General features: G+C 40.4%; 1 protein-coding gene across 5 annotated transcripts in view; it reads left to right on the forward strand.

Annotated features, from left to right (window-relative positions):
• Positions 1-13,382: 13,382 nt before the first annotated feature.
• The window catches only part of Krbox4 (KRAB box domain containing 4), an 18,057-nt gene continuing 10,161 nt past the window's right edge, over positions 13,383-21,278 (forward strand). For 3 of the 5 annotated variants that reach the window (XM_010643481.3, XM_010643482.3, XM_033760301.1), the window contains exons 1-4: positions 13,383-13,473; positions 17,002-17,037; positions 19,384-19,510; positions 19,813-19,923. In XM_010643481.3, coding sequence (XP_010641783.1) covers positions 17,023-17,037; positions 19,384-19,510; positions 19,813-19,923 — 253 coding nt within the window. In that variant the 5' untranslated portion in view covers positions 13,383-13,473; positions 17,002-17,022. The remainder of the gene's footprint in view (positions 13,474-17,001; positions 17,038-19,383; positions 19,511-19,812; positions 19,924-21,278) is intronic. The other 2 variants (XM_010643483.3, XM_010643484.3) reach the window with 1 other exon arrangement.

The following is a 21,278-nucleotide window of genomic DNA, read 5'->3' on the forward strand; positions in this document are numbered from 1 at the left end:
GAACCAAGACGTCAATGTAAAGGTACAAGATCTCAGTGATGAATGTAACTGTATTGTTTACCTTAAATGTACCAATAAACCTAATAGGAAAAAAAGAAAGACAATATGAAGGACTATGTCAGTAAGAGACAGAGCAAGAGTAAGAAAAAGAGCAAAAAGAAATCCTGGAAATTAAAACTTCAATAAGTCAAATAAAAAACACACCTGAAAGTGTCAGCAGTAGGCAAGATGAATCAGAAAAAGAAGGATATCAGGACTTGAAGATAGAAGATTTCTCAACAGAATCCTTAAAGGCCAGGGTATTTAGAATCAAGTTTTATAAGCCTCAAAATAAAGTAATTGCCAATCCAGATTACTGTATCTGGCAAGCATACAAAATAAGCACTCAAAAATCAATAGCATTGGAGCCGGGAATTTAGCTCCGTGGCACCATGCCTGCCTCACAAGTGCAAGGTACTGAGTTTGATCCCCAGTAACCAAAAAAAAAAAAAAAAATCAATAGCATTTCTGTGCACCAATAATGAACTTACTGAGAAAGAAATCAGGCAGTTTAATTCACAATAGCTCCAAAAATCGTAAATACTTGGGAGTCTACCTAACAAAGTACGTGAAAGATCTCTACAACGAGAATTACAAAACACTGAAGAAAACATTAGAAAAGGGAAAGACCTCCTTGTTCATTAATTGGTAGAGCTAATACTATGAAAATGGCCATATTATCAAAATTTCTACAGATTAAATGCAATCCCTATAAAATACCTACAACATTGTTCACAGAACTAGAAAAGAATCCTAAAATTCACATGAAATCAGAAAAGACCCAGAATGGGCAATGAAATTCTGAGCAAAAAGCAATATTAGAAGTATCATGACATAAGATTTGAAGTTATACTACAAAGCAATACTAACAAAAAAAATTGTATTGGCACAGATACAGACATGTAGATCAAGGGAATAGAGAAGAAAACACAGAAGCAAATCCATGCACCTACACTTTCAGCAGAGTAGCTGGATACAAGGACAACACTCAAAAATCAATAGCCTTCTTATATACAAATAACAGACTCACTGAGAGAGAAATTAGGGAAACAATTCCTTTCACAATAGCATCCAAAGAAATGAAGAATCTAGGAATCAATCTAACGAAAGAAGCAAAACACCTCTACATTGAGAACTACAACACTCTGAAAAAAGAGATCAAAGAGAATATAAGAAAAATGGAAAGATATGCCTTGTTCCTGGGTAGGAAGAATCAACATAGTGAAAATGGCCATACTACCAAAACTGCTATACAGATTCAATGCAATTCCAATTGAAAGTCCAACAGTATAATTCACAGAGCTAGAGAAAATAATCCAAAAATTCAATTGGAACCAGAAGAGACCTAGCATAGCAAAAGCCATGCTAGGCAACAGAGACATGGCAGTGGGTATAACAATTCCCACCTTGAAACTATACTACAAAGCCACTGTGATAAAAAACAGCATGGTACTGGCAAAGAAAAAGACATGCAGATAAGTGGAATAGATTGGAATATACAGAAACAACTCCAGATGTACTCAGCTACCTCATCTTTGACAAAGATGCCAACCATCCTCACTGGAGGCAAGAGAGCCTCTTTAATAAATGGTATTGCAAAAGCTGGATTTCATCCTGCCAAAGATTAAAACTAGACTCTTATCTTTCACCATGCACTCAACTAAAATCCAAGTGGATTAAAAGAGTCACTAAATTTGCTGGAGGATAAATTAGTTAGAATTCTTGAAGACAATGGCATAGGAAAAGACTTTATGAACAAATCCTCAGTAGTATGGGAACTAGCACAAAGAAGCAACAACTGGGATTTCATCTTATTAAAAAGCTTCTGCACTGCAAAAGAAACCACCAACAGAGCTAAGAGACAACCGACAATGTGGGAAAAACTCTTTACCAGGTGCTCCTCAGACAAAGGACTACTATCTAGAATATATAAAGAACTCAAAAAAATCAGACCCCCCCAAATATAAAGATTCAAAATGGGCATCTGAAATGAACAGACATTTCTCAGACAAACAAGTAAATGCAGCAAATAAATATGCGAAAAAATGTTCCACATCACTGATCATTCGAGAGATGCAGATGAAAACAACACTGAGATTCCACCTCACCCCACAAAGAATGGCTGCTTTCAAGAAATCAACCGATAACAAATGTCGGCAGGGTTGTGGGGAGAAAGGAACCCCTCTCCATTGTTGGTGGGAGTGCATACTGGTGCAACCACTATGGAAATCAATATGGAGATACCTCAGAGAACTAGGACTAGAGGTTCCATTTGACCCAGCCATCCCTCTCCTGGGTATCTTTCCAAAAGAATTAAAAAGAATCAAAGCACAGTGATATATATGCACTTATGTTTATAGCGACACAGTTTGTCATAGCTAAAACTTGGAAACAGCCCATTTGCCCATCAGTTAGAGACTGGATAAAGAAGATGTGTTTTTTCTCTAAAATGGAATATTACTCATCCATAAAGAATGAAAAACTAGAGTCATTCATAGGAAAATGGATGCATATTGAAGCCAGACTCTTAAGTGAAATAAATAAGACACACATGTATAAATACCAAATAGTTTCTCTGGTTTGAAAAACTAAAAATTTAAATCAGATCCAAATGGTAGAATTGACAATGTGAAATAGGAAGAAAAGGGCTAAAGGTGTAGGGGAAGTGAGAAGGGTAGGGGAAGGAAAAAGGGAAAAGAAAAAAATAGGAGAAAATGCAAAAATGGAAGCAAAGTTTTTGTAAATAGGGAAGGGTGGAGGGGTGAAGGGAGGGCAGGGGTATGGAGAAAAAATGAGAACCAAGACCTGTCATGTAAAGGTACAAGATCCCAATGATGAATGTAATGTATATCTAAAATGTGCCAATAAACTCAATAAGAAAAAAATCCATGCACGTACAGCCATCTGATTTTTGACAATAGATGAAAAACATGCTAGAGAAAAGACAGCCTCTTTAACAGACAGTCCCAGAATATCTGGATATCACAGGCAGAAGACTGAAACTAGATTTTACCACTCCGTGCTAAAATCAATTCACAATGGATTTTTTTTTTTTTTTTTTTTTTTTTATTGTACAGGGGATTGAACTCAGGTCCTTGCACTTGTGAGGCAAGAACTAGAACCACTGAGCTGAAACTAGATTTTACCACTCCGTGCTAAAATCAATTCACAATGGATTTTTTTTTTTTTGTACAGGGGATTGAACTCAGGTCCTTGCACTTGTGAGGCAAGAACTAGAACCACTGAGCTAAATCCCCGGCCGAATTTTTTTTTGGTGGGGGGGCGGTCGAGACAGGGTCTCACTAGGTAGTTGAGACTGACGTGGAGCTCACTACGTAGCGCCGGCTGGTCTCATACTCACAGCGATCCTCCAGCCTCAGCCTCCCGAGTGCTGGGATTACAGGCATGCGCCACGACGCCCGGCCCCAGCCGAATTTTTCAAACTCCTTGAAGATTACATAGGGGTAACATTTGAGGCCCTAAGCACAGGTAAAGACTTCCTGAATAGGACCCTATTGCCAGAAGAAATAATATCAGAATCAAGAATGAGACTGCATCAAATTAAAAAGCTTCTGCACAGCAAAGGAAACAATCAATAGAGTGAACTATAGAATAGGAAAAGTCTTTGCTAGCTATTCTTCTGATAGAGCATTAATATCTAGAATATATACAGAACTAAAAAAATTAACCCCCAAAGCAAATAACCCAATAAAAATGGGCAAATGAATTGAATAGACCCTTCTCAGAGGAAAAAGTATAAATGGTCAATAAATATATTAAAAATATTCAACATCTTTAGCTATTAGGGAAGTGCAAATCAAAACTACATTGAGATTCCATCTTACCCCATTCAGAATGAGTATTATCAAGAATACAAAAAACAATAAATACTGACAAGGGATATGGGGAAAGAGGATCCCTCCTACATGCGTGGTGGGAATGTAAACTAGTATAACAACTATGAAAGTCAGAATGGACATTCCTCAAAAAACATAGAAATACCATTTGATGCAGTAATATCACTCCTGGGTATGTTCTCGAAAGAAAGACAATATCCATGTTTATAGTAGCATAATTCACAATAGCTAAGCTGTGGAACAGCCTAGATGTTCACCAACACATGAATGGATATAGAAAATGGGATATACATACACAATGGAATAGTATTTAACCACAAAGAATGAAATCATGCCATTTTCAGGAAAATGGATGGAACTGTAGCCAGAGGAAAAAAAAGACTTGTTAATTTAAAAGAAGGAAAATCCTAAGGGCAGTCAACTTCCCAGCTAATATAGTGAAAACACAATGACATGGTATCTTTTAAATCCTGTAATAAAATAACTACTAACCCAGAATTCTATTACCAGTAAAATTATCATTTAAAATGAAGGTGAAATAAAACTGACTTCATACTGTGAACCCCAGAAACATTACTGGAAATCTCTGCAGTAGGTTCCAGTCTCCTGCACAGTGTAAAATGCAATTCTGGGGGGAAAAAAACCCTAAAAGACATAAGACAATGTTGGTGCAACTGACAAAGATGCTGGCCAGTCCAAGCCACTAATTCTTAATGGTAATCAATTGGAGTACAGGCAAGCTATGTTAAAGGATAGGTCTACGTGCAAAGATGTGTGGTGTAGTTTCTATGGAAACTAATGGAAGCAAGGCTTGTAAAGGACAAGACAAAGCATTCTCGAATTAAGAACAAAATAGACAAAATATATGGTTGTAATTTAGAACATTTTCCTTCTAGTTAAGAAAGTTTTAATTGTGAAAACAGAATTTGGGTGCGAATTACTCTGACCTTGGCACATAGGCTTCAGCTGGACTCACTTCTACAAACAAGACAATTGTGGGGTAAACTCTTTACAGCTTGCACTGCTTACAAGCATAATCAATATTGTGGTCTCCTCCAAATTCAGAACATTCAAACAATGTAATAAATTGCTAGCAAACCTAAACTAAAATAAACACTGAAGAGATTGGGGTGGGGGCTTGAACTCACTGTGCAGCCCAGGCTAACTTGAATTCATAGAGATTCTCCTGCCTTAGTCTCCTGAGTGCTGGGATTACAGGCATACACCACCACACCTGGCTCAAAGGATTTCTTCAAATTAGAAAATAATGATCTCTTTTGTAATCCCAGCACACAGGAGGCTGAGGCAGGAGGATCGCTGTGAGTTTGCGATCAGACTGGGCTACATAGTGAGTATCAGGTCAGTCTCAACTACATAGAGAGACCCTGTCTCAAAAAAACAAAAAAAAAAAAAAAAAAAGAAAGAAAGAAAGAAAATAATGTTTTCTCAAAAAATAAAGGTGAAGAGTACAGGGATGTAGCTCAGTGGTACCGTGCCTGCCTGGTAAGTTCAAGGTCCTGAATTCAATTGCTGGTAAAGAAAGAACGAAAGAATGAAAGAAAGAAAGAATAAATATATGAGTTTATCTATGTTAACATTAACTGTAGTAAGCAATTATAATAATGCACTGAAAGGTTTAAATATATGAAGAATTATAATTGAGTTCAACAATAGTAAGGGAGGATTAATTCAGTTAAATTTTTTACATTATGACATTTTACAGAAAATAATAAAAGCACTAATCTATAGTAAACTAGTAAGTCAAGGGTATACATTACGACCTCTAGGGAAACCACTGAAATAATTACTAAAGAATATAAAATTAGCAAGTTTCTAGAAGGGAAATGGAATAATAAAAGTTAATTGTTTTAAAAGTTAGAAAGGGATAAAAAAGAAATAATGAGAGAGAAAATAGGTAACAAATAGTAAGGTGTTATATTGAAGCACAAATACATTCATGATTACATTAAATTTAAATTGTCATACAGGATTCTAAAAGAAAGCTATACATTGTTTACTAGAAATATATCATTAATATAAAAACACAGAGGTAGAAGCTGGGCATGGCGACACATGCCTGTAATCACAACAGTCTGGAAGGCTGAAGAAGGAGGATTACAAGTCTGAGGCCACTATGGGTAACTTAACAAGACCTTGCCTCAAAATTAAAATTTAAAAATGCTGGCGATGTAGCTCAGTGAGAAAGCCCTGGGTTCAATCTCCAGAACTGAAAAAACAAAAAAAAATGCAACTGAATGTAAAATAATGTAGGCTGGGCATTGTAGCACATGCCTGTAATCCCAGCACTTGGGAAGCGGAGACAGGAGGATCGCTGTGAGTTCAAGACCAGCCTGGGCTGCATAGTGAGTTCCAGGTCAGTCTCAAATACCCTGTCTCAAAAAACAAAAACAACAACAACAACAAAGAAAGTAAAATAATGTAATATGATTTTCAAATACTAATCAAAAGAAAGTCACTATAGATATATTAATATTGAGAATTGAATGGTCCCTAAAACGGTATGTTCATGTTCTATCCCTAGAATCTAGGAATAAGACCATATTGAGAAAAGGGTCATTATAGAAGTAATTAACCACTCAGCACTCCAATTATCTAAATACGGAATGACCAAAACTTGTATATTCTTCATTAGTTTTTACAGGATAATAGGATACACGAAACCAACAATTTTATCAAATTTATTCAATACCGGAATCAACTGGTTGAAATGACACCTGCCTTGTGATGCTTGGGATAGTATGGAAATAAATGTGCTACCCAAGTGATGTTCAGAGTAAACCGTTAAGTGGATAAGGATCTCGAGACGAAATTATCCTGGATTACTCAAATGGGCCCTAAATCCAGGGACAAGTGTCCTTAAAAGAAACATAAGAGAAGAAGATAAACCCATGTGACGGCAGAAGCAGAGTTGGAGTTATGCAGCCATAAACCAGAGTGGCTGGAGTCACCAGAAGCTGGATGAGGAAGGATTCTCCCCTAGAGCCCTTGGTGGGATTGCAACCCTGCTCACACTTTGCTTTTGGACTTCCTCCCTCCAGAATAGAGAAAATAAATATCTGTTTTTGAAGCTGCTAGATTTATACCAATTTGTTATAGCATCCTTAGGAAACTAATATAGTATTTGGTACTGGGAAGTAGGGTGCTGGTGTAACCAATGCCTAAAAATGTGGAAGTGGCTGTGGAATTGTGTAATGGACAGAGGCTGGACTAATTTTGAGAGGTATGTGAGAAAAATCCCAGTCTGCCTTGAAGTGACTGTAAAAATATGGACATTTCAACAAATATGATGATTTTGGTAACGCCTAAGAAGGAAATGAGGAATATTATTAGAGAAACTGTTATCTTAGAGAATACATATATGGTAATGAACAGAATGTTGTTAGACATGTGAACAGTAACAGCACTTCTGGTTAAGAATACAAAAGGAAATAAGGGATATGGTATTGGAAGAGGGAAGTTGATCCTTGTTAAATAGTGGCAGAAAACTTTAACTTAATTGTACTCTATAGTTATATGGAAAGAAGAATTTATAAGTGATGACCTTGGATATTTAGTTAAAGGGATTTCCAAGTGAAATGTTAGTAGCCTTGTTTCCTCCTTGCTGTTTAAAGTGAAAGTCAAGAAGAGATAAATTGAGAAAGTAATTGTTAAGCAGATAAGAACCAGCATTTTATGATGTCTTAGTCACTGAAACACAATATCTGATACCTGCATTTTAAAGGAGGAGAGGTTTATTTTGTCTCATGTATCAATACTGTCAGTCCTTGCATGGTCAGCATGGCACAGGGTCATGGTGGAGAACTGCTCATGGTATGGCAGACAAAGTGGAGAGCATGAAAGAAGTAGCTGGGAAGGGAGATAAATCCTTCCAGGCCGTTTCCCCAGTGACCTGCCTCTTCTGACCAGACCCTACTTCCCAACAGCAAGGTAACTATAAGCCCCCATAATCTAATCATCTCTGAGATCTGCCTATGATCACATGAGGCTTTGCAGATATATCCCAATATAAACCACAATATATTATTTGGAGTTTTTACTTTCATTAAAATTAGGAAATTCACTGTTGGGAAAATATACTCTGGAGCCTTTTGATTTGATATTAGCTCATTTGTTGTTGTTGTTGTTGTTGTTGTTGTTGTTGTTGTTTGTACCAGAGATTGAACTCAGTTCCTTGAGCTTGAAAGTCAGGCGGCGGAACCACTGAGGTAAATCCCTGGCCCTCAATTAGAGTTCTGTTCAAAGTCCTTGCCTATGCTTTTGTTTTCAAGAGTTTTACCTATTTATCTTCCAGTAGATTTTTTTTGTTTTAATACAATATTTATGTCTTTGATCAATTTTGATTTTTCTGGGTGAGAATGTAACTAGTACAACCACTATGAAAATCAGTATGGAGATTCCCTAAAAAGCTAAAAATACAAATTCTATTCAACCTAGCTATTCCCCTTCTGGGTATCTTCTAGAAAGAGTTATAGACATCATAATTAATGATCAATGAACATCCATGTTTATAGCAGCATAACTCATAACAGCTAAATCTCAGAAGTGGCCTATATGTCTACCTACAGGTGAATAGATAAAGAAGACGTGGTACTTATATACAATAGAGTACTACTTTGACAAAAAGAAGGATAAACTTGAGTCATGTGTAGGAATATGGATGCATTTTGATCATAATGTTAAGTGAAATCAACCAGACATATAAGCTAAAATATCACATGCTTTCTCTTATATAAGAAAAGTAAATTATAAATAAATTAAATAGCAAAATAAAAGATGGATATTAGGAAACAGGAAAATAGATCTCTTTCAAATGTGAAAGATCAAGAAATGAGGGTAGGAAAAAGGTGGGAAGCAGAAGTGGTAAGGGGAGGGGAAAGGAAATAAGGGAAAAGAAAAGGTATGAGAAAAGGAAAAAATGGAAACAAAGTCTTTGTAAATAGGGAAGGGTGGAGGTGTGAAGGGAGGGCAGGGGAATGGGGAAAAAATGAAACGAAGACCTGTCATGTAAAGGTACAAGATCCCAATGATGAATGTAACTGTACTGTATACCTAAAATGTACCAGTAAACTCAATGGGAAAAAAAAGATGTTACGTACATGTACCAACTACTCATGATAAATGTAATCATTTTGTACTTAAAAAATATACTAATGGGCCAGGGATTTAGCTCAGTGGTTCCACTGCCTGCCTTGCAAGCACAAGAACCCAAGTTTGATCCCTGGTACCAAAAAATGTACTAATAAAAATAAAATTTTTTTAAAAGTTGGGGTGTGCATCTAGTTACTGAAAGACTCTGGGAGTAATAGGCAACTGGGCTTACAAACACTATCTGAACAACTTGGAGATCTTTGTAGCTCTATTTCCTCCAGAACAGCATCTACATGGGCATGTAGGCCAATGAAAAGATCTGTTTTTAAATTTCCTTGGGTCAGTACAGCTGAGTCTTCCAGGGAAGTTAAATCCAGTGTTCAATACAGCATGGAGTAAGGGGACAAGAAGGCCCAAAGATAGAGATCAGTCTGGTTTTCCTGTGAAGTCATTAATAATATGACATTGAACAGTGACCACTGCTTCACTACTCTCCTTCCCAGAAGCCCCTTGTAACAGAAATAGGAACAAGGAAAAGAGGAAAATTTGTGAGAAGTCATGTGGAATGAGTCCTAGGTCCTGCCTGCTAAAACTTCTCTGAATCATCTTTTCATTCCCTAGGCCCCAGACTCTTCTCTCCAAGAAAGAACTTGTTGAGGGATTTCAGAAGTGAGATTGAGAGACCACACCAGTCCTATTCCTCACCCCTTAATATCCATCTTTCCATGTGTGTTTAGAGAAGTTGTGCTTGGAAGGTACAGTTGATAAACTAGAGTCTTGCTAAAACCTTGTTTTGACTCAAAGTGTGGCTTGAGGACCAGAAAAATTGGATCACGTGGGAACTTGTTAGAATAGCAGACCCACAATAGAATTACTAAATCAGAATCCACAATTTAACAAGATCTCTAAGGAGATTCCATTAAGCCATCAAGTCGAAGATGTAATTTTCCAGAGGACCAGGGATAAGACAAATATCAGCTTGAAAATACAATGGAATTGGGAGTCAGGAGATCTAGGTGCTATTTTTAGTTTTGTCACTTATTGCCTGTACAAAATTGACCAAGTTGTGTAATCATCCTTATATTTTTCTAAAACTGTATGCTCCAATGGTCACAGAATGATGTAGAAGTCAATAGTGTGAGGTTTATTTACTTATTTATTTATTTAGTACCAGGGATAGAACTTGGAACCATGTGCTTGCGAGACAGGCAGCGGAACCACTGAGCTAAATACCTGGCCCCAATAGTGTGAGTTTTAGAGCTAAACTGCCGCACATTAAATCTTGATTTCATTTATGAGCAGTTGAAGCTTTGGGAGAGTTGCCTGACATATGTGGGCATCAACCTCCTCATCTGTAATACTGGGTATACTAATACAGAGCATCCTAGTAAGTTGAAACTAAAGAAATTAACAGAAATTACATACTCTCAGAAAAGCCCAAGCAGATATTACATCTTATTTTACTCTAGCTTCATAATGTTATCTTCAACAACACAAGGAAACCTCAAAAGAAGGGTCAATAGGGGACTACGTACAAACCTCTTCCGTTAGTGTTTATTGTCAAATCTCTTACTTTGATGTTTATCATGGTGTATATACTTCTCAACAATGGGCACAGTCACCCAAGACCAGAGCTCTAACTCGGAACCATCAGGCAGTCAGAGGATTGGCTTCAAACTACTGTTTTGAACCTGTCAATCAGTTCCCTTGAGAAGGATTCCCCATGCCCTTTGTCTTAGTCCAATTTGCGTGACAATAACAGAATGTCTAACTTTGGATAATGTATAAAAACAAGAAACATATTTGGCTAACAGGTCTGGAAGCTGGGGTGTACAAAGACACAGCAACAGGATCTTTTCAGAATCTAGTGAGGGCCTTCTTGCTGCATCATCCATGGCAGAAGGCAGAAGGACAATGGAGCATGAAAAGGCAAGACCAAGAGAGGGTTGAATGTTATAACAAACCCACCATTGTAAGAACGAACCCACTGTTTCTTGCAAAAATGGCATAAATCCATTTATGAACTGATCAACTTGGGAATGTCCCACGTCTCAACAATGTTCCATTGGCAGTCAAGGTCCCAACACATAAACATTGGGGAACACATTCAAACCACTGCAACCTTTTAACCATTCCAGCTTCACACAAGTCTGGATAATTCCCTCTCTCTGGAAATCCACAGGAGCAGCCAGAAAGAGAGCAATTCTGTCCAACCAGGAGAAGAGCATTTGTGGAGCCCCCTTTTCTTACAACAACTCATAATTTGAAGAGTGGGACATCATCAGAATATTACCTGATCACCTGTCACAAAACTCACTGGAGGAAAAGCCTCCAGGCACAGGTGATAATGTAGAGCCTCAGCAGAACACTACACCACAAGAAAGCAAACATGACCCGGCTGCTGTGTAGTGCAATTGCTCTGAACCTCTACTCCTCCAATGGGGCAAAGGCCCAGCAATGCCTCCCAGTAGTGGCTGCTTGGGTCTGGAAGTTTGAGATGCATGAACGGACAAGTCGTTTTGTGAAAGTAGGATCAACCTCAGTTTCAGAAGATCCATCCTACTTGAATTTTGAAAACAAACTGGATATCAATATGGTTGATAATATAGCATCGGGAATAAAGCAGATGCACTTCAACTCAATAAGAAGCCTAAATTCTGCAGTACAAAATATTTGCAGCTGAATATAAGTGGTAATCCTGGGCAAGGTCGGAGCCAGCCACGGGCAAAATTGTGCAAGGAGATGGTAACATGAAAATCCATAGGATGATAAGGTCTAGCAACTTCACCATTATGTTTCCTATAATATGTGAGAGGACAGTGGAAACCAGCACCACTTACCAGGTGTTTTGGACTTGGAGCTCCAGAGATGGCCCTCTGAAGGATAACACAGGCTGTTGAGGGCAAGTGATCTTCAGCTGTGGAGAAGAGACCAAAGTCAAAGGGATCGCTAAGTAGTGGATCCAAGCCATTTCTCCCCACGGATAAACAGATCGCAACAACCCAGTCTGGAAAAACCCATTCATGTATCCCTAAATTCATAGTTTCTAAGTCCCTCTTCTTGCTGTGCAAGCACCCGTTCTGCAGAATGAGGATATGGGGAGAGTCTAGCAAGGACCTCAGACCAGATGCCTCTGCAGCTTGGGGTGTGTCTACTGTCCTCTGGACACGATCATCGTATCACTATTAACCACTTCCTGCCCTAGTGAGTGTTATGTCTGGAAAGGTGGCTGGCTGATCACCTCGCCTCTAGAAATAAATAGGCCGGTATCTCTAACCCTGGCCATCATGAAAACGTGCACAGGAAACGTAGTGGTCAACAATTCATTCCTGCCCTGCTCAAATGAAGAGAAGCTCATTTTCTGAGTCTTGGGTTCATTTCCCAGGAGATCAGTGTACTGAGTTTGCAGTGGTGGGCTGCAACTCATCCAAACCACACGGAAAATGTAACACTGCTGAGGGAAAGGGAAACAGGAAACAGCCGTGTTCACGTGGAAATTAAATGTCCTGACAGATTCCACGATCATCTTTCACATATTCACCTGTGAAAAGTGCCTGGCACGTGCTAGGGCCGGTGCAGGAAGTACGGCTGTGTAGCTGGGCTAAGACTCCCATTCCTGACCCAAGGGGGCTGCTCATCACCAAGCGGGCACAACAAGCACGGAGACACGCTTGGCTTCTTTCTCCTAGACTGACATACAATAGAAAGCTTTCCTCAAGGCCACGTTGCCCCTGACTGGCAGGCTCAGGACAACAGCTCTCTGCTACTTTCCAATGCATTTTCACAAGGGTTTCACAAGAAACCAGATTTCTGCCAGGGCCCCTCCACCTGCTGGAAGAAAATATCAGGCACCAGCCAGGGTTTCTTTCCCCCTTTTGTGGGGATCCTGATCCTGCAGCCCAGCTCCAAAGCCCCTCCCCCATGCGTCTTCCCGCCTCAGCCCGAAACCCTGGTGTCTGGACTCAAAGGCTGAGCCGGTCCCGTCCCTACCCCTACAAGGCCCCGCCCTGGTGTACTAGTTGATGGACAAGACCCTCCTTTTAGAATTCCCGCTAGCTAAATGGGCGGAGGCGTGGCTTCGGGAACCGATCACAGATGGGACGGGGGTTCCGTTTGGAAGTGGAGTGGAGCCGATATGAGTTGTGCGGCGCCTGCTCCCCTTTCTCCACCTATTGTCACCTTCTCTAACCTTTAGTACGACTGGCCGTGGAAAATTTTTGTACACTCTTACCGCTCCTTCTCGCCTCAAAGCAATACTGTGAGGACCAGAAACCATGAGAGGACCCAAGTTCTCCCCGGGAAGTGGTATGTCCCTGTCCGGAGCTATTGCGCGTGCGCTATGAGGTGACGTCTGGTACTGTGGGCGGTGTGACAGGAAGCGGAAGTTCTCCGCGGATCCCGGAGGGCGGGCCTTGCTCACACAGGCTGTTTTTCCTCTGCAGCTGTTCTTTGGGTCCTTGACGCAGAAGTAAGGGGAGGGGTGGTGGTGGGCTTTATTGGGAGCGCTAGCCCGGCCGAGAAGGCGCGGGCTGATGTTCCTGTCGTCGGGTGGAGAGACACGGGTGGTGGGGTTGAGTGTTCAGGTCGAGGCTCGCGGATAAGCTAGTGGTGAGTGGGTTGATGCGACTGCTTCTCAGGTGTCATGGAGAGGCCAGGCGCTGAGGCAGTGTTTTACACTCATCTTTAGGGTAGTCCTGTGCGGTAGTGCTGCGATTAGCTTCATTGCAGACCGAGAACAAACAACAGAGAGGTCGGTAGTTGTCCCAAATTACGTAGGTAACAATTCCGAGGGATCCTTTTCTTTTCTGCGTAGCCTTTATACTTTTATAATGTACCCTATTATTTATCATGTTGTTTTGTTTCTTGTCTGGTCCCTTGTTAGGTTGTACTTTCTGAAGGAGAAGAGAAATCAAGGTTTTGTTCACTGATGTATTTCTAAATCGTAGGCGCATAGAAGGCACTCAACTTGTGTTTTAAATGAATAAAAATGGCACAGCAGGCTATCAGTTTTTTCCAGGCCAGGACTCCTTATACTGCAGTGTTAAGCTTAGTGGCGTTAGCGGAGTCCTGTTAATCCTTGAAACTAAAATGAGGCACAATACCACGTTTTGTTGAATAAAATCTTTAGGGCTTACTCGGCTTTGCCCCATGGAGGGTATCCTAGGGGTTGCTTGTGGAACCTTCTGCGGTTATTGGTGTTTCCAGGGTAAAGTGCATACGTGAGACCACTGCTTACCAACTTTAGACTTCAGCCTATCTACCCCCCTAGCTTTGTATGTTAGTTTGAGAAGCCCCGGCCTGTGGCCACAGGAGGTGAGTTCTCGGTGGGAGGCAGAGAGCTGCTGCAATAATGGCCACAGCTGAGCCAGACTTGTCTTTGAGTTCCTTGGCTCTGGCAATAAGAGAGCTTCTCTGAGGCAAGTGGGAGAAGCCTCAGCCCACAGCAAACATCCTTGGGGCAGAGGCAGGAGGCTCGCAGGACAGCAGTCCCTCTCTTTAAGTGAGAGAGAGCAAGGCTGGCTGAATTTACAGGTGCCTGCAAGGACTGTGTTCCTTTGGGCAGTTTGATTCCTATTGTGGGAGAGAGAGATGAGTCTCAGATGTATGGAGACATGGATGTGGCAGTTTACCACCATAGTGGCTGCCAGAGCAGGATGAGGCTGGGAAGGGCCACATCCAGCCACAGAGCACTTTGCTCTCCTAGCCCGTGTAAGTGCACAGCATCACATTCCTTTCTCTCACCATTGGTCTTTCTGGATTTTAGTCCCTTATCATCAACATCGCATCTGCCTCCAGGGCACATGCTGAATCTCCCTCCATCCTGACCAAGGTGCAGAAAGTAATATTTTATATTCTTAGACTTTGGAACTTCAGAGTAGTCTCCAGGTTTGCTTCCATCCAGCTCTGTTCCCTCCTTTTGACATTTTCTGCAACTGGGGCTGCTTTGTTAAGCTGCATAGAGGTGAACTGTGTCATCCTGATGCTCCTGATTGCTGTGGTTTAAATGGTTATTCTGCATGAAGCTTCTTGCTGAAACTTTGACTATCAAACAAGGAACAGTGTGGCAATCAAAGCAAATGGTGGGAAAGGAAGCACTGATGGGTCAGTGACAAGGTAGCTAGAAGGCCAATGAAGAATGGAGTACCAGCCGGGCAAGTATAGCAGTTTCCAGCTCCATATAAAATTGATAGTGCTGGGCTGTGACTCACCTGCCCTCAACTCACCTTTCCCTCAGCCCCACTTAGTCTCCTTCCCCTGAACTACATCAACAGATCCTTCTCATCCAGTTTGCTGAGAGTCTTTTCACCTCTAAGACTCAGTGTGATAATAGATGGTTTTTAATCATTTTAAACTTTTATTGTGGTAGTAATTAATATCCATTATAAAAAATGAGATAATACATTTTGAAACACTATTTGGCATCTCCTTTCTTCAGTGGAGATCTTACCTTTCTAATAGGACAGATGTGATAAAGTACTTGTTAGGTTGAGTCTTCCTTGCCTTCACTCAGTCATCTTCATAGGAATTCTTTTTTTTTTTTCTGTTTGTTTTTACCCCTCGGTTTTTAAAAAACTGTTTTTAGATGATGTCATGAAGAGAGTGAGTATTAAATTGTGCCATTAATGGAAGAAAATCCTATCTTAAAAAATGCATTTATTTACAGAGCTGTGTTATATCATCGTTTGGGCCCTCTGCTGGAAAAATAGAATCAAGTCTGAAATAATGCCTATTTATTGTATCCTCTAGTATTACAGATGTAGAACAATATGGTGTCATACCCTATCAATATAAAATATCTTCTACCTGCTTTATGATACATAGTAGTGACTGCTTTATCAGAGCTGTTTTTCATGATGTTATTCTAGAATGTTTTCAGGTGATGATTAAGAAGCTAATAAAAAATGGAGCCAGGCACCACAGCAATAACAGAACTTTGCTGTTTTCTGAGTATTATTTTTCTTTTCTTTTTTTAATGGAGTGTTCTGGATGTCTTTAATTTTGTTCAGATGACTGCAGAACCTAGAAAAGCCGTTGCTGCTATTGATGCATGACATACTGCTCTTATTGTGTGTGTGTGTGAGTGTGTATATATAATTTTTTGAATATTTGGAGACTTAACTGTGCTGTCAGCTTTGGAAAAAGTTATTCCAGTTTACCATGTTGAGTAGGCATTGTACAGAAATAGCCATATTGGTCTAGAAACGTTAAACCTAATTTTTTTCCATTTATACAGGGGTAATGCATTAATGTATTAAATATGTAAAATCTTATCTACATGGGTTTGATTACAGAAATTAAGAAAGTATTCTCTAAATTAAAAATGATATACAAATAAAAAATAAATTGAAATCACCATTCAAGGGTAGCCAATGTCAACATTTTAATAAATGCTCTTCTGGACTTGGTAGATGTACATATTGCTTAGGATGAATGGGAACACACTGCCTTCACTTTTTAAAATTTGCTTTTAAACATGTTAAACATTAAAAACTCCATACCATTTTTAAAGCTATGCAGCATGTCCATTTTTGTGTCATGTTTTGATTTTCATTGTTTTTTTTGGCGGGGGTGGGGGGTTAGTACCAGGGATCGAACCCAGGTCCTTGTGCTTGCAAGGCAGGTAGCAGAACCACTGAGCTAAATCTCTGGCCCTGTTTTTTGTTTTAACAGTCACCTTTGCTAGGTTTAGTTGTTTCCAAATATTTTAATTTTGGCAATGACCACAGTGAACCTCTTTTTAGCTTCATGACAAATTTCTAGGGATTGAATTCTGGAGATAAAAGAGGTGTCTTTAAACACAAGTCGTACATCTTTCAGTAGGGGAAACCAGATTCCATGTATCAAATCCACAGGATTTTCAGAGTGCCAAGGCAACTGGCTGAGCTACCAGGCCACGTCACTTCCCCAGGGTGCAAGAGTGACTATTATAAGGCTGGTGATATTGTTCTTGTGGCTATATTCACTGATCTTGACCTTCCTAATTCTGTCTTTGTAGACCTCCATCCAGCACGGCAGGATGGCCACATCCCAGGTGAGTTTCTAATTTACCCCAACTTTGTCTCCCAACTTGAGCACCTTTTGGAAATGTGTATAGTAAGCTTCAGTAAGCCAGTTATCCCCTCTGTTCTGGCTATTTTGTTTTCAACTTGTTGGCTGCCTTAGGGGAAAAAGACAGATGGACAGGGATAGGGAGAAACAAAGAAGAAAAGACAAATTTTCACTCCTTCCTTTGGAATCTATACCTCACTTTTGCTTTTCTCCTTAAATATATATACTCATTCAGCCATTTGCCTTTCTTCACTTCCAGACCCCTTTTGCTTGTTCTCACAGTTAAAATAAGATTAATTTGTGTTTAATGTTTTAATGCGCATATACAAAACTAGTAGCAAAAATTATCTATTTCTCCTTCCCCTGGTAACCATAGTCTTCCTCAGATATGCTCACTGTTAACACATTGGATGTTAATAATGGTGTAGATGTATTTATATTAGTTGAATTAACCAAAGATATGTGTGTGTGTGGTTATACACATGTCTATATGTTCATACATAACTGCCTCATCCTGTCATATCAATTTTTACCACCTGACTATATTCATAATGGTGTTCCTTGTCACTTTATGAAGAATAGTTTAATTCCAATTTCTTAGTGTGGATGTAACAGTTACTTGTCTGTTGGTGGATATGTAGGTTTTTTATTTTCTTTTAATGGTATAAACTGTATCTCATGAGCAAATTTCTGCATATCTGTTCTGTGGTACAGGTGTTTATGATGTATGTACCAGGACTTTGGATTTTTGAGACAAAGGTTCACACTACAAGTTGGCCCTAAGTCTGTACTAATTACTACTTTCAAAAAAATTTTAAGACCAGATAATTTCCATGTTCAAGGTTCCCAGGCTAATGAAAGATGAAAAGGAATCCAATTCAGCCTATGAATTAACTTAAGCTTGTGTGATAAAAGCATTACAAAGAGAAAATTATAGATGAGTTTCACTAAAGAATAGAGATGTCAAAATTCTAAAACCATATTCTGAATAGAGCATTAATGAACCAAATTGAGCATTGCTGCAGTAATTTTCACTCATTGTAACAAGTTTAAATAGAAGTTTTGTTCAACAAATGAAGAAAAATAATTCTCTTAAAATGTCCCCAATTCTTCCTCCCTTAGTTTTTCATATATTCTTTTAGAGATCATGTATGCTTGTCTATCTGTCTAGATACATCAGTCCATTTTTCTTTCACCTGCTACATGAGTTTATAAGTGCTGGGGTTTTTTTCTTTATACTGCATTGAGGATTTTAGAGTTTAGAAGATGTTTTTGTTGTTTTTTTTTGGTTTGATTTTGTTTTTACTTCTTTTGAGATAGGGTCTGGCTTTTTAGTTTGGGCTGGCCTTGAACTTACTATGTAGCCCATACTCATGATGATCCTCCTGCCTCAGCTTCCCAGGTGCTGAAATAACAGCTGTATGTCACCACACCTGGCAGTTTATTAATCTTTCTATCCATGGGACTTAACAATTTGGTCTCTATTCAGTAAATATGTGTTAAATGAATGAATTTCAGGGGTAACAAATTTCTGACACTATCCATTTCTTCTATAAAGTTTCAAGTAATTTTAGTTATATGAATATTCTGTATTTAGTAGTACCCCTCACCACACCACAGCTTTTCTTTTTGTGGTTTCACTTACAAACACTCAACTGTGGTCTGAAAATAGTAAACGGAAAATCTCAGAAAACCTTGCATACCATTCTGAGTAATGCAATGAAATCTTGCTTCATCATGCCAGGATACCAGTAGTCCCTTTATCCAGTATATACACAAGATAGATACTACTCATTCATTAGTCACTTAGTAGCTCTCTGATTAATCAGATGAACTGTCAAACTATCAGACTTTGTGTTCATGTAACCTCTATGTAGTAATCTGACATTACAGCACAAGGCCTATATCATTCTACTCATTTTATCTCATATAGGCACTGTCATCCCACTGTCCATGGACTTAAGCATCTACTGAGGAATCTTGAACATGTTCCCTGCAGATAATGGGAAACTACTTTGCCAAAACATGTCTAGCAAAAGACACATTACTGAAATGCATAGTTTTTTAAAAAGTGAGATGATAAGGCCAGGTCACCTGGATTTTAATGCCTATTTCCAAGCCATGTGGCATGGAATAGTTACAGTACACTCTGTGGACCTCACAGTCCTCATCCGTCAGGTTTGTCCTAGGGTAGTGGTGAGGATCTAACTCTTTAGTACACATAAAGGACTTTGAATGGGCACAGAATAAGCCGTCAGCACGTAGGAGGTGTCAAGTCCCGCTCCCCCAGGCTGATCCCTTTGTGCTGAAGAGGAATGTGCTGTTACAGGAATCACTGAGCTTCAGGGATGTGTTTGTGGACTTCACCCTGGAGGAGTGGCAGCAGCTGGACTCTGCTCAGAAGAACCTCTACAGGGATGTCATGCTTGAGAACTACAGCCACCTGGTGTCCGTGGGTGAGGGACCGCTGCACAGAGTGATGTAGAATGCCCCCACTTGTGTCTCCCTCAGCACCTGCTGCAAGTGCAGGGGTGTTGACGCCTCAGTGAGTTTGGGCGGGAGGCCCACTGTCAAGTATTCCTAGTCCATTTGAACACTGGACGGGATACTTGTGCTGTCGCCCTCTAGCCCTCTAGATGAATGGCCGTGTGTGTGAGGCATCCCCGAGGCTGTCCCATCTTCAGCCTGTGGGGAGTGGTCCCCTGTCTGGAGAGCCTCCAGCACTAATAACAAAGGGCTCTGTCATTTCCCCTGGCAGGGTATCTAGTTGCCCAACCAGATGTGATCTTCAGCTTGGGGCAAAGAGAAGAGGCCTGGGGGGCAGACAGAGGAACGCAGACGAGGAGCTGTCCAGGTGAGCACACACCAGGTGAGTCGGGCCAGGGAAGCAGAACCCAATTGTCGCTGAGGACTAGGCCCCTGGGATGCTCACAGACATGTGGACGTGACCCAGGCTCGGCGAACAAGCTGTTGTCCTACCCACATGAGGCCATCACCTGTCAGCCTTTTCCAGTCTTGGTGCTCTTCACCTGACGTCCAGACAGAAAGTGGCTTTGTTCTGAGATCGCATCTCTACCTTGGATTTGCTAGTGCCAAGTGCCAAACCTCTTCTCATTCCTTTCCCCTCCTTTCTGAGAGCTTTGAGGGATTTCTCCCTTTCTTGAGCTTTGGTGTTTTCTCAGTGTGAAATTGGGGCTCATTTTCAACCTCAGGGAAAGTATCCTGCCTGATTTATTGCAGTCGCTATGGACCAGGAAGCTTTGCTAGCGACCTTTAACTGTGCCAGGCCAAGTGCACACCGTGTCCTCTTCTACCCTTGCTTGGAGGCCAAACACTGCAAACTTTTACACACTTTGTTTTCTCTTTTGCTTTCTTCTCAGATTGTTACAAATCTAACTTGTGACTGCCCGTTATCAGATTCCTTCTCTTAACCATGTTTCCTTCCCACTCAAGTTTTGTTTTCTGTATTATCTCATTATTTATTGATACAAAATAGAAATAAACTTGAGAGGCCATTGCCCCCAGGTGAAATTTTTCAGTGATCCCTTCAGTCCTGGGGAGAGCTGCTTTCTTCCTTGGTTGGTTGATTATTTTTGCTCTGGCCTGGCTATGCAGAACCAGCCATAATCTTGATCTCTTTTTCTCCCATTTGTGGTACCCTCTCCATGGGCCCATCCCAAAGAAGTGTGTTGAAACAGTCTTACTCTTCAGCGTGTGCCCTGTGGACCAGCAGCCTGGGCTTTGGGCATAGGACTCTTAAGTGGAAGTGTAGACTCTCAGCACAGCCTCCCAAGATTGCAGAGTCAGAATCTGCATTTGAAGAAGTTCTCAGGAAAGCCCTGGGCTCAGGAAAGCTGAGAACCATTGCTTGTTAAACACGCATCTCAGAGCATCAGTTGTCTTTAGCTGTGGCCCTACAGACATACAGGTGGCTCCCTGGCTGGCTTCTCCAGAGCCCAGTGTTACTTGGCAAATGCATCCACTCTCTAAAGCCTCTGAGGCTGGACTGTGGGGCTCCCGACACTGCAGCTTTTCCTGGGTGTGTTTTGTTTCAGCTTTAATGTCCTCCTCCTGGCTCAGTGAAGTCCCATGTCTGCTGCTGATAGATGCCTAGAATTTGCTGTGCTGATGGCTTGCTTTCTTATATCTGGCAGTACCTGGAAATGTAATGATTGTGCGTGTGGTTCTCATTCCAGTGGTTTTTTTTTTTTTTTTTTTTGTTTC

This window comes from Fukomys damarensis, unplaced genomic scaffold (genome assembly GCF_012274545.1).
Source record: "Fukomys damarensis isolate Sample0158 unplaced genomic scaffold, DMR_v1.0_HiC HiC_scaffold_39, whole genome shotgun sequence".
Lineage (NCBI taxonomy): Eukaryota > Metazoa > Chordata > Mammalia > Rodentia > Bathyergidae > Fukomys > Fukomys damarensis.